Raw genomic sequence first — 15,792 nt, forward strand, 5'->3', positions numbered from 1 at the left:
CCCGTCGGAAACTTTATGCTGTTGTTTATGTTTTATACACTTCACTTTCCTCTAAGTATGAGGTTTAAAGTGTTTCCATTCGTATTATCAATTAAATATGATAGGCTGACAGTGGAGGCACATGCCTATGATCTTAGCACTTCGGGAGTCTGAGGAGGGTGGATCAGGATTTTAAGAACAGCCTGGCAAACAAGGTGAAACGCTGTCTGCACTAAAAATACAAAAATTGGCCCAGCTGTGCTGCACACATATCTAATACCAGTTACTCAGGATGCTGAGGCAGGAGAATAGCTTGGACCCAGAAGGCAGCGGTTGCCATAAGCCAAGACAGAGCCACTGCACCCCAGCTTCGGCAACAAAGCTACACTTCATCTCAAAAAAATGTGATACTATCCCAACCACTCTAGATTATTCCTATCTGTAAGAACATATGACTACACCATTATTTACAACATCCATTGGCAAAATATTCAAGAAAAAATTAACGTGGGTACCTCACAAGACAAAACACTTACTTTCCACTATTTAAACTACAAACATTTAAATTCATTATGGTATGCACCTGAGAAACTTAGCTGGTTCACTTCTGATTTAGGTGAAAAAAAAAGTTTTCATTACCGTTATCCTCTTCAGTCACAGAATGCTTCACACAGAATGTTCTGGATGTCTTAAACTTTAGTATCAATACATCTAATTATTTCCTTTGACCTGTACTATTCCTCTAAAAAATAAACATTTTATGGTGAGGCAGACAGTTTTGTAGTCTTTCTGAAGACTTCTCCAACATTTTAACCTTGTTAGTTTTTAAAGAGAAACAGCCTAATTAGAAAACTTGAGCAGCTTGCAAGGGTGACATAACACATCCCTAATTTTGCATCTGTGTTCAAAGAAACAAAGGAAAACGTACAACAAACTACACAATTTACTCTCCTATTGAATTTGCTTTAAGCATGTGCGGCTAACCAATAACACCAGGCATCTTGCAGTACATGTAAAATTTTATTGTGAAAATTTTAAGGTAGGTATTACATCTAAACACTTTTCAAATAGCATCAACAAGTATGAAATTACATTGAAAACAATTCCTTTTCCTTTGAATACCTCAAAAAATTCATGGAGGAAGTCAGTATCTACCTCTCTCCACAAAACCAACATGTTTCTGTCAGTAATATGCAGGTAACGATGCAGAAATAACATTTCAATTTTTGATTTGCAAACAAGGATTGGTATGCAATAACTATTATTTTGAATGCTTGCTTTAATATCTGCTCGAGTCTCCTTTTTCAGATCGACTCTCCCCACCATCTACTATAGATGCCACATAAAGTGAGCTACCATATGCTTCACGAGGATCAGGGAGCACCCTACCCAGAGAAGGCGGATTCCTTTGGTCTTTTCTGCAAACATGCTCATGATCACAATAATGAAAATCACCACAGCTCCTTGAGTAACTCTCCCAACTTCTGCCATATCTATCTCGTGTATTACTATATGCATGGCAGGTGCTTCCACCATAAGACATCCGAGGCCCTCGTGCAGGTGGTGCATCATGAGAGGTCCCTGCAGGGTTGATAAAATAATATGTGGGACTACATTTAAACATTTGTACTGCTATCATTAAAGCATGAATTAGTTAAAGTACTATTTGGAAATATCTGCTTTCCTCCGCCTTTTTTGACAGGATACTAATCAAGTCTTCAATAGTCAGAAGGTTTTATTTAAGAGAAGTGTAAGAGTAGTATTTTGCAGCTTAACAAACTTAATTCTAAAGTAAATGCTCAGTCACATTTTCTTAACGTTAACTGAAGTTCTCACCTTCATATCATTCCCTAGGCTTTATACTGATAATGAGTACCAGATAAGCACTGTTTATTTTATTATTTGTGGACAATGATGAAAATGAATAAATATGTTTCTGGGATGATCAAAAAAAAAAGAATACTCAATATTTAAACATGTTGCATATGTCCTTTACAATTTTCCTTAGAATTTCATTAAAATAACAATCCGGTCTATTAAATAAAATTCTGTAATTTACAAATCCATCCTGGACCCTTACCGTATCCCTGAAATGCATCTCTATAAGAACTTCCACTTAGATGTTCAGAATGATCTCTACCAAGGGCCTCACCGTAGCCATCGTGATAACTAAATTGAAAAAAAAAAGTCTTTTCAATTTCCGAATGAACAATTTAAGAAATCCATTTGATAAATCCAGATAACATGACAGTACCTATATCCTCTAGAGGAATGTTCATCCCAACTAGAATGACCATAATCATGGTATGCATAGTCTCTAGGTGGTGGAGTATAATCCCTGGTTTCTCGGGAACTTGGACTATTTCTGCGTGCACAAGATTAAGCAAGGAATGTTAAATTGTCAACTTGTAGTATCCAAAATAGAACTACATTACAACTTAAACACAGTTAAATTGCCAACCATCTAAATAAAATACCCACAGATCCCAAATGCCCAAAATGCCCAAATGCCCAAAAAGCACATGAAACAGATACTGATAATCAATGATGCAGGAAATGCATTTCAAATAAAAAAGGAGCTTCCACACTTCACACACACACACTGGAAGGGCAATAAATTTTCAAAAGCAGGAAATAACAAGTGTTTGAGAGGATGTAGATAAATTGGAGCCCTGACACAATGTTATTTGGAATGAACAATATAAGAAATCTATTTGATAAATCCAGAAAAAGTTACAGTATCTATATCCTCTAGAGGAATGTTCATCCTGCCTAGAATGACCATAGTCTCAGTATGCCTAGCCTCTAGATGGTGGAGCATAATCCCTAGTTTCTCGGGAACTTGGATGATTTCTCTGTGCATAAGTTTAAGCAACAAATTTTAACTTTTCATCTTCTAGTATCGAATACATGACTAACTTACAACTTTAAATTAAAAGGCCAAACATCTAAATAGATATTTCTCCAAATAAAATAGGCAAATGGCCAAAAAGCACAAGGGACAGATACTCATATTCAGTGATTCAGAAAATGCATTTCTTTTTGTTTTATTATACTTTAAGTTCTAGGATACATGTGCATGATGAGTTAATGGGTGCAGAAAATGCATTTCAAATCCAAAATGAGATATCATATTTCACACACACAGATGAATGGCAATAAATTTTCAAAAGCAGGAAATAAAAAGTGTTTGAGAGGATGTAGATAAATTGGAGCCCTGATACAATGTTAGTTGGAATGAACAATTTAAGAAATCTATTTGACAAATCCAGAAGAGGTACAGTACCTATATCCTCTAGAATAACTTTCATGCCGACGAGAATGACCATAATCACGGTAAGCATGGCCTCTAGATGGTGGAGGATAATCCCTAGTTTCTCGGGAACTTCGATGATTTCTGTATGCATAAGTTTAAGCAACAAATTTTAAATTTTCTACTTCTAGTATCTGATATATGACTAACTTACAACTTAAACAAAATTAAAAGGCCAAACATCTAAACAGATATTTCTCCAAATAAAATGGGCAAATGCCCAAAAAGCACATGGGACAGATACTCATATTCAGTGATTGAGAAAATGCATTTCTTTTTTTTTATTATTATACTTTAAGTTCTAGGGTACATGTGCATGATGAGTTAATGGGTGCAGAAAATGCATTTCAAATCCAAAATGAGATATCATATTTCACACACACCGATGAATGGCAATAAATTTTCAAAAGCAGGAAATAACAAGTGTTTGAGAGGATGTCGGTAAATTGGAGCCCTGATACAATGTTAGTTGGAACGAACAATTTGAGAAATCTATTTGACAAATCCAGAAAATGGTACAGTACCTATATCCTCTGGAATAAGTTTCATGCCGATGAGAATGACCACAATCACGGTATGCATGGCCTCTAGATGGTGGAGCATAATCCCTAGTTTCTCGGGAGCTTCGATGATTTCTGTATGCATAAGTTTAAGCAACAAATTTTAAATTTTCAACTTCTAGTATCCGATATATGACTAACTTACAACTTAAACAAAATTAAAAGGCCAAACATCTAAATAGATATTTCTCCAAATAAAATGGGCAAATGCCCAAGATGCACATGGGACAGATACACATATTCAGTGATTCAGAAAATGCATTTCTTTTTTTTTATTATACTTTAAGTTCTAGGGTACATGTGCATGATGAGTTAATGGGTGCAGAAAATGCATTTCAAATCCAGAATGGGATATCATATTTCACACACACACACTGGAAGGGCAATAAATTTTCAAAAGCAGGAAATAACAAGTGTTTGAGAGGATGTAGATAAATTGGAGCCCTGATAGAACGTTAGTTGGAATGAACAATTTAAGAAATCTATTTGACAAATCCAGAAAAAGGTACAGTACCTATATCCTCTAGAGGAATGTTCATCCCGATTAGAATGACCATTATCACGGTATGCATAGCCTCTAGATGGTGGAGCATAATCCCTCGTTTCTTGGCAACTTGGATGATTTCTGTGTGCATAAGTTTAAGCAACAAATTTTAAATTTTCAACTTCTAGTATCCAATACATGACTAACTTACAACTTAAACAAAATTAAAAGGCCAAACTTCTAAACAGTTTTTCCCCAAATAAAATCAGCAAATGCCCAAAAAGCACATGGGACAGATACTCATATTCAGTGATGCAGAAAATGCATTTCTTTTTGTTTTATTATACTTTAAGTTCTAGGACACAAGTGCATGATGAGTTAATGGGTGCAGAAAATGCATTTCAAATCCAAAATGGGATATCATATTTCAAACACACATTGGAATGGCAATAAACTTCAAACAGCAGGAAATAACAAGTGTTTGAGAGGATGTAGATCAATTGGAATGCTGATACAATGCTAGGTTGGAACGGAACATGATGCAGCTACTATGGAGAAATGTGGTGGTTCCTCAAGAAAACAAACATCATTATCATAGGACCATGCAATTCCACTCATATACACCCAGAACCGAATAGGCATACTCAAACAAATATTGGTGCGTAGAAATACTCGGGTGGAAACAACCCAGATAAAATAATGGGTTAATAGCTTGTGGAAGGAGTGAAGTGCTATGATGTAAATGAACCTTCAGGACATCATGCAAAAGGAGAGGAGACAAATACAAAAAGTCATGTAGTGTTTGAGCACATTAACATTAAATACCCACAACAGGTTAAGTTCAGAGGCAGAACACTGACTGGTGTTATCTAGCAGCTGAGGAAAAGGAGAAACTGGGAGGGACTGCTTAACTGGTAGTTGGAGTTTTAATTTGGAGTAATGAAAATGTTCTGGAAGTCGATGGAGGTAGTTGTTGCCTGGCACAGAACGTATTAAACACCACTTAACTGTTCACCTTATAATATTTAATTTTGTTATGTGAATTTCATCACCACAGAAAAAAAAATCAACTGTGTTTTTTAATTTTTCCTTTACCCATCGTTAGTTGCATAACCATCATATCTTGGTGACATGCGATCATTTCTCCAGGAAGATATTGTCCCTCTGCGTGGAGGAACTCCATAATTCTCTCTTCTTTGTGACATGGGACCTGTAACATTCAAATGATGGAACATTACGTAAAGAACACCAAATCTGAAACGCTATTTTCTCTTCTCTCAAACAACTTTTTAAAATTATTTCTTCTATGACTCCATTCTTTGTTTCCTAAATTACTAGACAGACATGACACTGTGAATATTTCTCATGGCTTTGGATAATCCCATGGCTTCCACAAGGCCAGTTCTTCTAATGAAGCTGAAGGCAAACATTAATGCTTAGGTAAAAGTTCATTTGTAATGGTTAATAACTACTTAGTTCTTATTTTCCTTTTCATGTAAATTACTGATGACTGTGAGTGACACAGGGAAAACACGTAAAACCATCAAACTCTTCACTGATTTTAAAGTTTACATACATTGTCCTTTCTCAGCCAAAGAAGGTAGATTTTCCAATATCATTCAGTCCATCTCACACACACATAAATACAGCTACCTTTAAATGACTATATGCTAAATGTTTACATAAAAGTTCTTTATCTCTAACTGGTTGGCTCTATCTTAAATGTTGACAAATTTAAAAGTATTAGTGAAGATTTTCTAATGATGGTCAGGATTTGCTTTTACTGCAAAGAAAGCAATGCTATGCAAGGGGTCATTACAACATTGTTGCTATTTCAAAATAGAAAGTTTCTCCTTTAATATATTCTTCACTTGCTATTCCTTAGAGGTCAGTGTTTCACATATGATACCTTCACTGGCTAATTTTCCAATGGAAATGTGTTGGCTTGGGTATCCTGAAGCCAATAAATACCTCCTTTCACCGATACTCTACGTATGAAATGTAAAATTGAAAATGGCAGTTTTTAACTTCCTCCATATGTGGATGGAGGACTAAGAAAGAATTTTAATTTGCTCTGCTTAAACTTCCTTGCTAAGAACTTTTATTTATTGTCTTATTTTCTTCTGCTCAGTCTGCAGTCTTACAATTCTCAAAAGTATTACTTGCATTCAACCCTACTGCTCACCTCATGTTGCTTAGTTCTAAATTCTCTCCTCAAATAATTTCAAATCTTACACTAAGGACCTTGTGTTAATGTTTAAACATCCCGGTACAATCTCAATTACTGATTTACATACACCTATATTTCACAACTCTGCATTTCTGTGATATCCACTTAATTTAAGAATTTTGGACTCCTACGTGTCTACCTCTCGAGCCTTAAATTTATTTTTAAATCATATTTAAGCCCAATGACTCCTTGTCTGCTAAATGCTCTTGTAGTTCTTTTGAATCTTCATGCAAGCAGTGAGTATGCCTTGCACATACGCATTACTGAGGTCTCAGAAGCTGGATGGCCAGGCTTAGCGGCTCACACTGTGAGTGAGTGTGGAAGGCTGAGGCAGCTGGACCGCTTGAGCCCCGGGCTTTAACATCAGTTTTGACAATGTAGTCAGATCCTCTCTCTACAAAAACATAGGAAAAAAATGTAGCTAGGTGTGCTGCTGCATGCCTGTAGTTGCAGAAACTCGGGAGGCTGAAACAGCAGAATTGCTTGAGCCCAGGAATTTGAGGCTATAGTAAGCCGTCATCTCACAAATTTGAGGCTATGGTAAGCCGTCATCTCACATAGTGCACTCTCACCTAGTAAGAGCAAGACTCCAACCCGGCAAAGTCACCGAACAAGCAATTTTTAGAATGGGACACCAGGGGACTTAGGAAATGGAAGAATTAATTACATCAAGAAGCCTACCATCAAAGAATACTGCTAGGAACTTTTAGAAAAATTAAGGGGAATTTTCTAGCCAACACAGGATTAAAAGGAATGTTGGCCTCACTCTAATCACTTCTTTGATCTGCAATGAGAAGCTCAAGTATTTCTTCAACATAAATCTGAAATGTACCTAGTGAGATAGAAACTATAATAAAAGCTATCAATCAGCAATTATGCTCACGTATGTGTCACTTCCCTTTTGTTCAATGAACTTAAAGCTAAGCATTCAGGTAAAACGGCTCATTTTCAGTCATACAAAAACTACGGTCTTTCTGTCAGGTAGCATTTACCTTGGCTTCCCATCCAACTACTGCTTCTTGCCACAGCAGAAGGAGCAGATTTTTTCGGAGGAGGACCTCCACTTCTTGAAGATGGACCTCTTTTAACTGGAGTGAGTCCCCTAGAATAACTCATGTTGAGATCAGGAGTGTATCCACCATCATCTGTATTTCAAACAAAATCTTTTTAGTTAACTAACATCACTGTTTCTTAAATGGCTAAGTTTTAGTTGTTTACAAATATTTTCTACATTTTATAACAAATTCACATTTTGTCTAAACTAATAAAATTAGCATTCCTACATGGTGTTAGTACACTTCAAGCAATAAAAGTTCATTTAGAAAATCTAGAAAGAAACTCAAGTATCATAATATATCGGTATGAGGGAGAGATGTGGGAAAATGGGGCGTGAACAGGGCAGAAACCTATCACTAAAATATCTAAATATAATAGGCATAAAAATATTAAAAGAAAAATGATAAATGACTGTTTATATCCTTCTGTAATGAGGAAAAATTTTCAAAGCACATCATAAAGATAAACTAATTTCCATTCAAAGAAACTCAAATATTTCCAATACCAAGAAGTCACATATCAGGAAAATACATTGTCTCTAAAATTTGTTAACACAATATAGAATTCTTAAAATTCCCTTATGAGACACTAATTTTCAGATGAGACTATGCTGAATTTTAACAGTCTTTAAGAATTGCATATTCGGTAATATAAACATATTTTTATACATCTACAAAAATGTAGATATATGCCAATTGCCAGGTGGTGTTACAGGTTAGAATTTATATATACATTCTCGTCCGTGGCAGAGTATAATTGAACCTCACCCTCAAGATCAGTGGAGACAAAATAGCCATGAAGCTATGCATCTTAAACTGGAGCAAACACTGCAATTTCAACTTGAAAACAATCTCCAATTAATTACACGTTTGGTTATTAAAACTCCAAGTTAATTGTTAGAGTTTTGAAGGTTGGTTAATAGATAATACAACTTAACCAACAGGTTTATTTATTTATTTATTCAGATGCACTCTTGACCTATCACGCAGGCTGGAGTTCCATGGCATAACCTTGGCTCACTGCAGCTTTTGCCTCCCAGGTTCCCGTGATTCTCCTGCCTCAGCCTCCTGAGTAGCTGGGATTACAGGTGCACGCCACCACGCCCAGGTAAATTTTTTTGTATCTTTAGGAGAGACAGGGTTTCACCATGTTGGCCAGGCTGGTCTGGAAATCCTGACCTCGTGGTCCACCTGCCCTGTACTCCCCAGGTGCTGAGGTGACAGGCGTGAGCCACCTCGCCCAGCCCATCCAACAGTTTTTTTTTCCTTTTTTTTTTTAAATATATGGTTTGTTTTTCTTTTGTATGTAAAGATGGACCCCTCGTTTCTATTAAGTAAATCACTCATAAATATCATTTTCAGTGACTCAGCCTCCAGCAAAGAAAGATTCATACATATCTGTGAAGCCGTGGTTTTTAGAACTTTCCAGAGTCACACACTCTTTTCAGAAATTAAAGTTCTACATTTCTTCAATTGAAAATGCTTTATGGCAGGCCAATGTACAAACTCTCTGTATCAAAATTACAAAGCAATACATTTGCATAGATGTTTCCACATGTAGACTACAAGAAAACAAATACTGCAAAATCAATCTTCAGTATTCAGTTACTTTTTCCTGTTGGAAAATTTCAAATATTACATCGTACTTTGATAATACAACTGACACGAAGTTCTGGGCCCTAAAGTAGAAAACTCTAAAGTATAATGAATATAAATGGGTTCTGCAGAAAACCGGTTGAGTACAGGCAATCAGCATTCACAAACACAACCCAGTTTCAAATGTGTGTTACTTCAATGCAAACTTACTATAATTTTAAAACAAATGTTAGATATTAGTTCAATCATTCTTCTAATACGCCTTTAGTACTTAGAAATAAGTTTGCTTATTATCAATAAGCTAATTTTCTCTTCATACAGGAAATTAAAAAATTGAGAAATTTCGATATCGTCAAACTTATTTTCTTTCAGTCCTATGGTTCCATCTTTATATTTTAAAACATTACCCAGGTGTCCTTCATGTGAGGGAAGCCACCCTCTTGTTCCTCCACTGTTTCTTCTTGCAGATCTCAGACTTTCTGAAGGGCTTCTGTTTCTCGAAGAAGCTGGTGGTCTCCGCCTACCATCACTTTGAAAAGATGGTTTCTTGGCTTGTTCTACTTTTATTGCTTTTCCATCCAAAGACTAGAAGTATTAAGGGTACTATCAATAACACTGGCACATTTAACGTATGCACATTTTACAAACATTTTTACATCAACTGTAGTTCAATTCGAGGTATTCTCTCTCAAAAGGAAACTTTTTTTTCTACTAAAATGAACACATCTTTAGCAATGCCAAATTTGAGACAGTTACTGAGCACATGCCTTCCATTAAGGGATCAAACACAAATTCTATTTTTCAAATTCCTTGAAAACTTCTCCATTATTAAAAAAAAAAACTCAAACATAAAAAAAAAGATTGACCCATCACACATTCTATGGAAGAATGTGGCACATCTGTTTTTTACAATATATAATCCACTTCATCTTTGTAGTCACATCACTGATTTGAAAGTTGCAATGTCCCAACGAAACTTGTGTCATTTAAAAAAAAATGAGCTTACTTTTTCAGAGTGATTAGTCACATTACTCATTATGAGTTGTTTCTTGTTGGATTTGCTAACACTTACATAAAATGTCCCCATATGATTTACAATTCTATATTGACTCTAAAAATGTTTCTGTAAATGTGATCCTTGTTTGATCTCATTAAGTTTTCTTGCCTTACTCATTTCTTACCTTGCCTTAGACGTGCCCCTAAAAAACGAATCTTAATATAGTACTTCAGGTAATTTCTCAGAAATGCTTAACTATCCTAATTAATTTCATAATAACATTTTTCACTGTAATCTTTTCTACAGGCCACAGCAATTTTTGAAAACAGTTTAGCTAATAATGCGATTTTAAAATTACATGGCTTTTGTTATTTGGAGGAAGGACTTAAATCCCTGAACAAGACCCCTTGCAGCCACATCGCCCGTTGTTCCTACCTTGAAACTTCTTTTGTTATTTCTGAGCTCAAAATATTTTCCCCAGATTTGCCCACGGCTGCTTCCTTCCCAGTGTTCTGAAGTCAGCCAAAATTCCTTAACTGTTAATTCCCCCTGAAAACTCGAAGAACCTCCTTTATTGGCCATCTTAACATTAATGTGCATACAACATTCATAGTTATTTTAACACAATAAAATATGTGAGATGAAGTAATTTAGAAATAACGTTGGCTGGGCGCGGTGGCTCACACCTGTAATCCCAATACTTTGGGAGGCCGAGGCAGGTGGATCATGAGGTGAAGAGATACAGCTCATCCTGGCTAACAGGGTGAAACCCCATCCCTACTCAAAGTACAAAATTAGCTGGGCGTGGTGGCACACCTCTGTAGCCCCTGGTACTGGGAGGCTGAGGCAGGAGAATCGCTTGAACCCGGGAGGCGAAGGTTGCAGTAAGCCAAGATGGCCCCACTGCAATCCAGCCTAGGGCACGCAGCGAATCTCCATCTTAAAAAACAAACAAACGAACAAAAACTTTACACAAATTATCTGCCCTTTTGCTTGAAAACTAGAGGGAAAAAAGAAATTATCATAGATTCCTATACAGAAGTCAAAATTATCTCCATACCTACCACAAAGCCATGAACCAAAAGCAAGTCTCGGTTTCTACCACAGCTTGAAATACTAATTTATAAGGGTGAATAAAAATGTACTTTCTGCTATGTGACAGGAAGTGTGCTAGATGTAACAGAAAGAAAAGCAACTAGCAAGACTTAAATATGCACTATATACAATTTCACGATCAATAGATTAATACATAGTACAGCGAGTAGAAAATACCTACAATATGCAATGAGGAAGAAAATATGAAATCTAAGTGGCTTTTGAAGCATAAATTTTATTTATGAGCCATACACAGGGAAGGATAATTCTCAAGAAGTCTAAAAAAGCACTTTGGGAATAGCATGAAGACTAACAGGACCTAAAAACAGATTGGGATAATGTTATTTATTTATTTCATTTATTTTTTGTTTTTTTGAGACAGATTCTTGCTCTGTTGCCAGGCTGGAGTGCATCGGCGTGGTCTCGGCTCACTGCAACCTCTGCCTCCTTGGGTTTAACCGATTCCCCTGCCTCAGCTTACTGACTAGCCGGAACTACAGGCACACACAACCAGATGCAGCTAATTTCTTTTTTTTTTTTTTTTGTATTTTAGTAGCGACAGGGTTTCACCATGTTGGCCATTATGGTTTCTTTCTCCTGACCTTGTGATCTGCCCGCCTTGGCCACCCAAAGTGTTGGGATTACATGCATGAGCCACCATGCCCGGCATGATTGGGATAATGCTATAAAGCAAAAAACACTAAAGAGCACAGAATGGAATGCTCTTGACTACAATGTAAAGGAATTCAATAATTAATATAATTACATAGAAGTTTAAAGCTTAAGTAAACACACAATCTCTAGATTTAAGACTCAACAGGACAAGAGACCATTGGTTCAATCAAAACAAGTCCTCAAACACACTGGGGAAATGAGTAATTAGCTATTCATGTTACATAAATTACTCTGGTGACAGGAAAGAAATGTCCTTAGGAGAAAAAGCAAGCACGGAGCCAAGAATGCCAGTTACTTCTTCTGTTATCTGACTTCAATGTTCTCATATTATTTTCTATTTTCAACTACTTAACCTTTCCGTAAATGTAAGGGTCTTATTTAAATACACTTTTGCAAGAATATATTTTCATAAAATACATTCTTCAAGAAGGAAAGAGTCTTTCCTTCTTGTGCGTCTGTTATCAATAGCATTTAATAAATATTGACTTATTACTTTCATTTACATGAGGGTTCCTTTTAAGTTTTAAAGCTCTTCAAAACCTTTTAAAATCTATTTGCACTCATATTGAAATACAAACATAGAAAAAGGTTACCAAATATTAATTTATAGAATGTTAATTCCAATACCCTTCCAGCTACACTTGCACGTATATGGCACAAAAAAGAGGATGGCTTCATATGTCATTCTACTATCTTCAAAAGTTTAGTAATATTAAAAAGACCTAGAAATATTGTTAATTGAAGAACAGAGTTAGAATATTAGTAATAAGGGACTCTTACCTTTCCATTCATATCTTTGGCAGCATTCTTAGCATCTGCAGGGTTCTCAAAAGTAATAAATGCAAAGCCTCTGGATTTGCTGGTTCGATCCTTTATCAAAAGAACTAAAATATATGAAAACATTTTACATTCATATAATGGACTCATCAAGGTACTCACCATCTAAAGGTTACATCAAACTAAAAAATAATTGCATTTCACATCACTATTATGGTTCTCAGTACTCAGTCACCCCTACAGTCAGTCTAGTTTATTCCAGTTTGTTTCGGAACTCCACAGCACATTTACTTTCCCTCATTTTCCTTTCTAAGTAGTAGGTTATCCTTTCCACAGAACCTTAACCTACTACTATGAGAATTTTCCAAATATCAAACGGATACTACAAAATAAGAGTTTAAAATGCATAAGGCATTTTAACGTAGGTATACAATGAACTTCGAAAAAATATATTTTTTCAAAACATATATATATAACATACATATTTTAAACATACATATTGAAATATACATGTGAAAATACACACACACACACACACACACACACACACACACACACACAGAGAGACACGGTTTTAAGAGTTACCTTCTGATATGGGACCATGTTTCCCAAATACTGCTTTAAGCATCTTCTCATTGGTTTCTCTATTGAGGCCACCAATGAAAAGCTTGCCAGGATGATCTGCTTCTACCATTGTGCTGTAAATGGTAAAAAATTATCTATATTTAGATATAAATAAGCTAAAAAGAGAAAATTTTATTATGTACTGTGCTGAAAACCCAAGTAAAATTCCCTTCCCGAGGCTGACATCTTTTTAGTATTTCTTACTTTATATATGTAAAATTTGTAACACTCAGAGCAGAGGGGCACTAACTTCATGGACAAATGCTGCATTTTAGTATGTACCTGACAAAATCTCACTTCTAAAAATTAGATAAGAAAAGCTATTGTAATTTTCCTCAGTTGCAATATGAAGAATGTCCCCATTTAAATAATTTTATTTGAAAAGAATCTATTTATGAGGTACAGTGTGATGTTTTGCATATTTTCTTTCTTGAGATGTATGTCTCCTGTTGCCAAAGTGAACTGCTCACTGCAGGCTCTTCCACCCAGCCTCAACTGATCTTCCTACATCTCAGCTTCCCAAGTAGCTAGTACTACAGGCGCTTTCTACCACAGCTGGGCAATTTTTTGTATTTTTAAAAATAGACAAGGGTTTCCCCATAGTGCCCAAGCTAGTCTCCAAATCTTCGGCTCAAGTGTTCTGCCGGCTTGGGACTACCAAAGTGATGGGATTTCAAGGGTGACTCACCACACTCAGCATGATATTTGGATAAGAGATTAAATCGAGCTACTTAAAATGTTCTAGGAGGAGAATATTTTAAATAGTTTACCATCTTTTAGTGATTTGAAATATACAATAGGTCAAAGATCCCCAAACCCTAGCCTTCAACCCGTACCTATCTGTGGCCTGAATGTGATGCCGGAGGATGACATGTAATACCTGTCTGTGGAGAATGTAACGCCTGAGGATGACCTGAGGTGGTACACTTTTATCCGGAAACCATCCTCCCTACTCCCTCGCTGGCCCTCCCTGTCCCCGTGACAGCCTCACTGCCCCACCTGGCCTCTGTCACATTGCTCCTACCGGAAGACCCGCCCCACCACGTGCCCCTCGGAGACCTGCCGCCAGCCCCCACTCCCAAACGTGTCCACCTCGCCGCCTTCTTCCCCTGCGCAACCCTTGTCTGAGGAAAAACTGACTTCTACTAAACCAGTCCCTGATGCGAAAATAGCAATGAAAGAGTCCATTACGTTACCCAGGCTGGTCTCAAACTCCTGACTTCAAGCCATCCTCCGACCTCCACTTCCCAAAATGCTAGGATTACAGGAGTAAGGCAGTGTGCCAGGTTAACAGAATAACTTAAGCGCATCTATTTTGTTCCAGTTTTCGGCTATCTGACTCCATTTATCTCGATTACAGCCACTTATTCGGTTTAAATTATTTACGGTGCCAAAGATACATGGAACATCTTTCAAATACTGTCATACAACGAAGGAGACAATCACAGGCTTTACAGAGGCAAACTGAAACTCAGATTATTTGTGGCCCCATATTTCTACATACACTAAAGTAACACAATTTATGTCAAAATTTGATAATTTCTTCCAAGCAAATCAGACACGCGACATGTGCTAACTAAAAGTGTGACTTTTTAATCGCAGTGGTTAAGTGTATTCCCTGTATTCTGAATTATGACCACATTCACAGAGAAAACCCGCTTTAATAAAAAGTGCACATGAAAACAAATGGCGGCTTAGCACCATCTCCCACAACTAGTCGGACATATTAGGCACTTAAAGGTAGAATCCTCAGCAAAAATCAATGAGTTTAACGAAAGTGAGTCTCTTAATAGCACTGAGGAGTTCTTTCCCCCACTGACTCCTCCCGTAATTCAACAACCACACATAGAAAACCCATCCCCTTTTGTAGACAAAATCCCAAACCTTTGCTTTCTATTCTTGCCGAGAGACCCAGTTGTCCAGAGAAACAGAAAATACCTGCGCTTTTTAGTAGGACAAAGAGCCTGAGGTTCGCCCGGCCCTCAGGCCGTACGGAACCGGCTTCGGAACACCACAGGGCCAACTGCGGGAAGGACAGCGGCAGCTAGCCTGAGAGGGAAGGACGCCGGAAGCCGTGCCCGGAAATCCCGCCTACCTCCAGCGGCCAATCATTGCGAAGGCGGTGGGCGTCAGCCAGTTCCTGCGAAGGCTGTGGGCGTGTCCTGAGGCCCCTCCGCCCCAGCTGGCCTGCAGCTCCATCATCTCGCGGTAACTCTTCCGAGACCACGCTTGTGCCATGTGGCGGGCGGCGGTGGAATAAGGCACACGCGAACTGTGAGCCCTTTGCAATTGTGGGCATGGAAGACCTACACCCTAACTGGCATCCTGAGTGTGGCAAGACATTAATTAGCCCACAGGGAACACATGAAACATCTGACTTCATTAGGCAGGCTAGGCTGATGGTACC

The 15,792-nt window shown here is 37.3% G+C and overlaps 1 protein-coding gene across 3 annotated transcripts; it reads right to left on the reverse strand.

Annotated features, from left to right (window-relative positions):
• Positions 1–980: 980 nt before the first annotated feature.
• Positions 981–15,465, reverse strand: LOC736860 (RNA-binding motif protein, Y chromosome, family 1 member F/J). Of its 3 annotated transcripts, XM_003318985.5 has the most exons (13): positions 15,324–15,436; positions 14,582–14,640; positions 13,347–13,459; positions 12,765–12,868; positions 9,625–9,802; positions 7,559–7,711; positions 5,432–5,546; positions 4,367–4,477; positions 3,817–3,927; positions 3,266–3,376; positions 2,234–2,344; positions 2,060–2,148; positions 981–1,560 (listed from the first exon to the last, which is right to left on the reverse strand). In XM_003318985.5, exons 3-13 carry the CDS (start codon positions 13,453–13,455, stop codon positions 1,259–1,261), a joined length of 1,494 nt encoding a protein of 497 aa, XP_003319033.1. In that variant the 5' UTR covers positions 13,456–13,459; positions 14,582–14,640; positions 15,324–15,436; the 3' UTR covers positions 981–1,258. The 3 variants fall into 3 exon arrangements, with proteins under 3 accessions (XP_003319033.1, XP_016800205.1, XP_054533217.1); XM_016944716.4 differs by lacking the exon at positions 14,582–14,640 and having other exon boundaries at positions 15,324–15,465; XM_054677242.2 differs by lacking the exon at positions 2,234–2,344 and having other exon boundaries at positions 15,324–15,458.
• Positions 15,466–15,792: the final 327 nt, after the last annotated feature.

This window comes from Pan troglodytes, chromosome Y, assembly GCF_028858775.2.
Source record: "Pan troglodytes isolate AG18354 chromosome Y, NHGRI_mPanTro3-v2.0_pri, whole genome shotgun sequence".
Classification (NCBI taxonomy): domain Eukaryota; kingdom Metazoa; phylum Chordata; class Mammalia; order Primates; family Hominidae; genus Pan; species Pan troglodytes.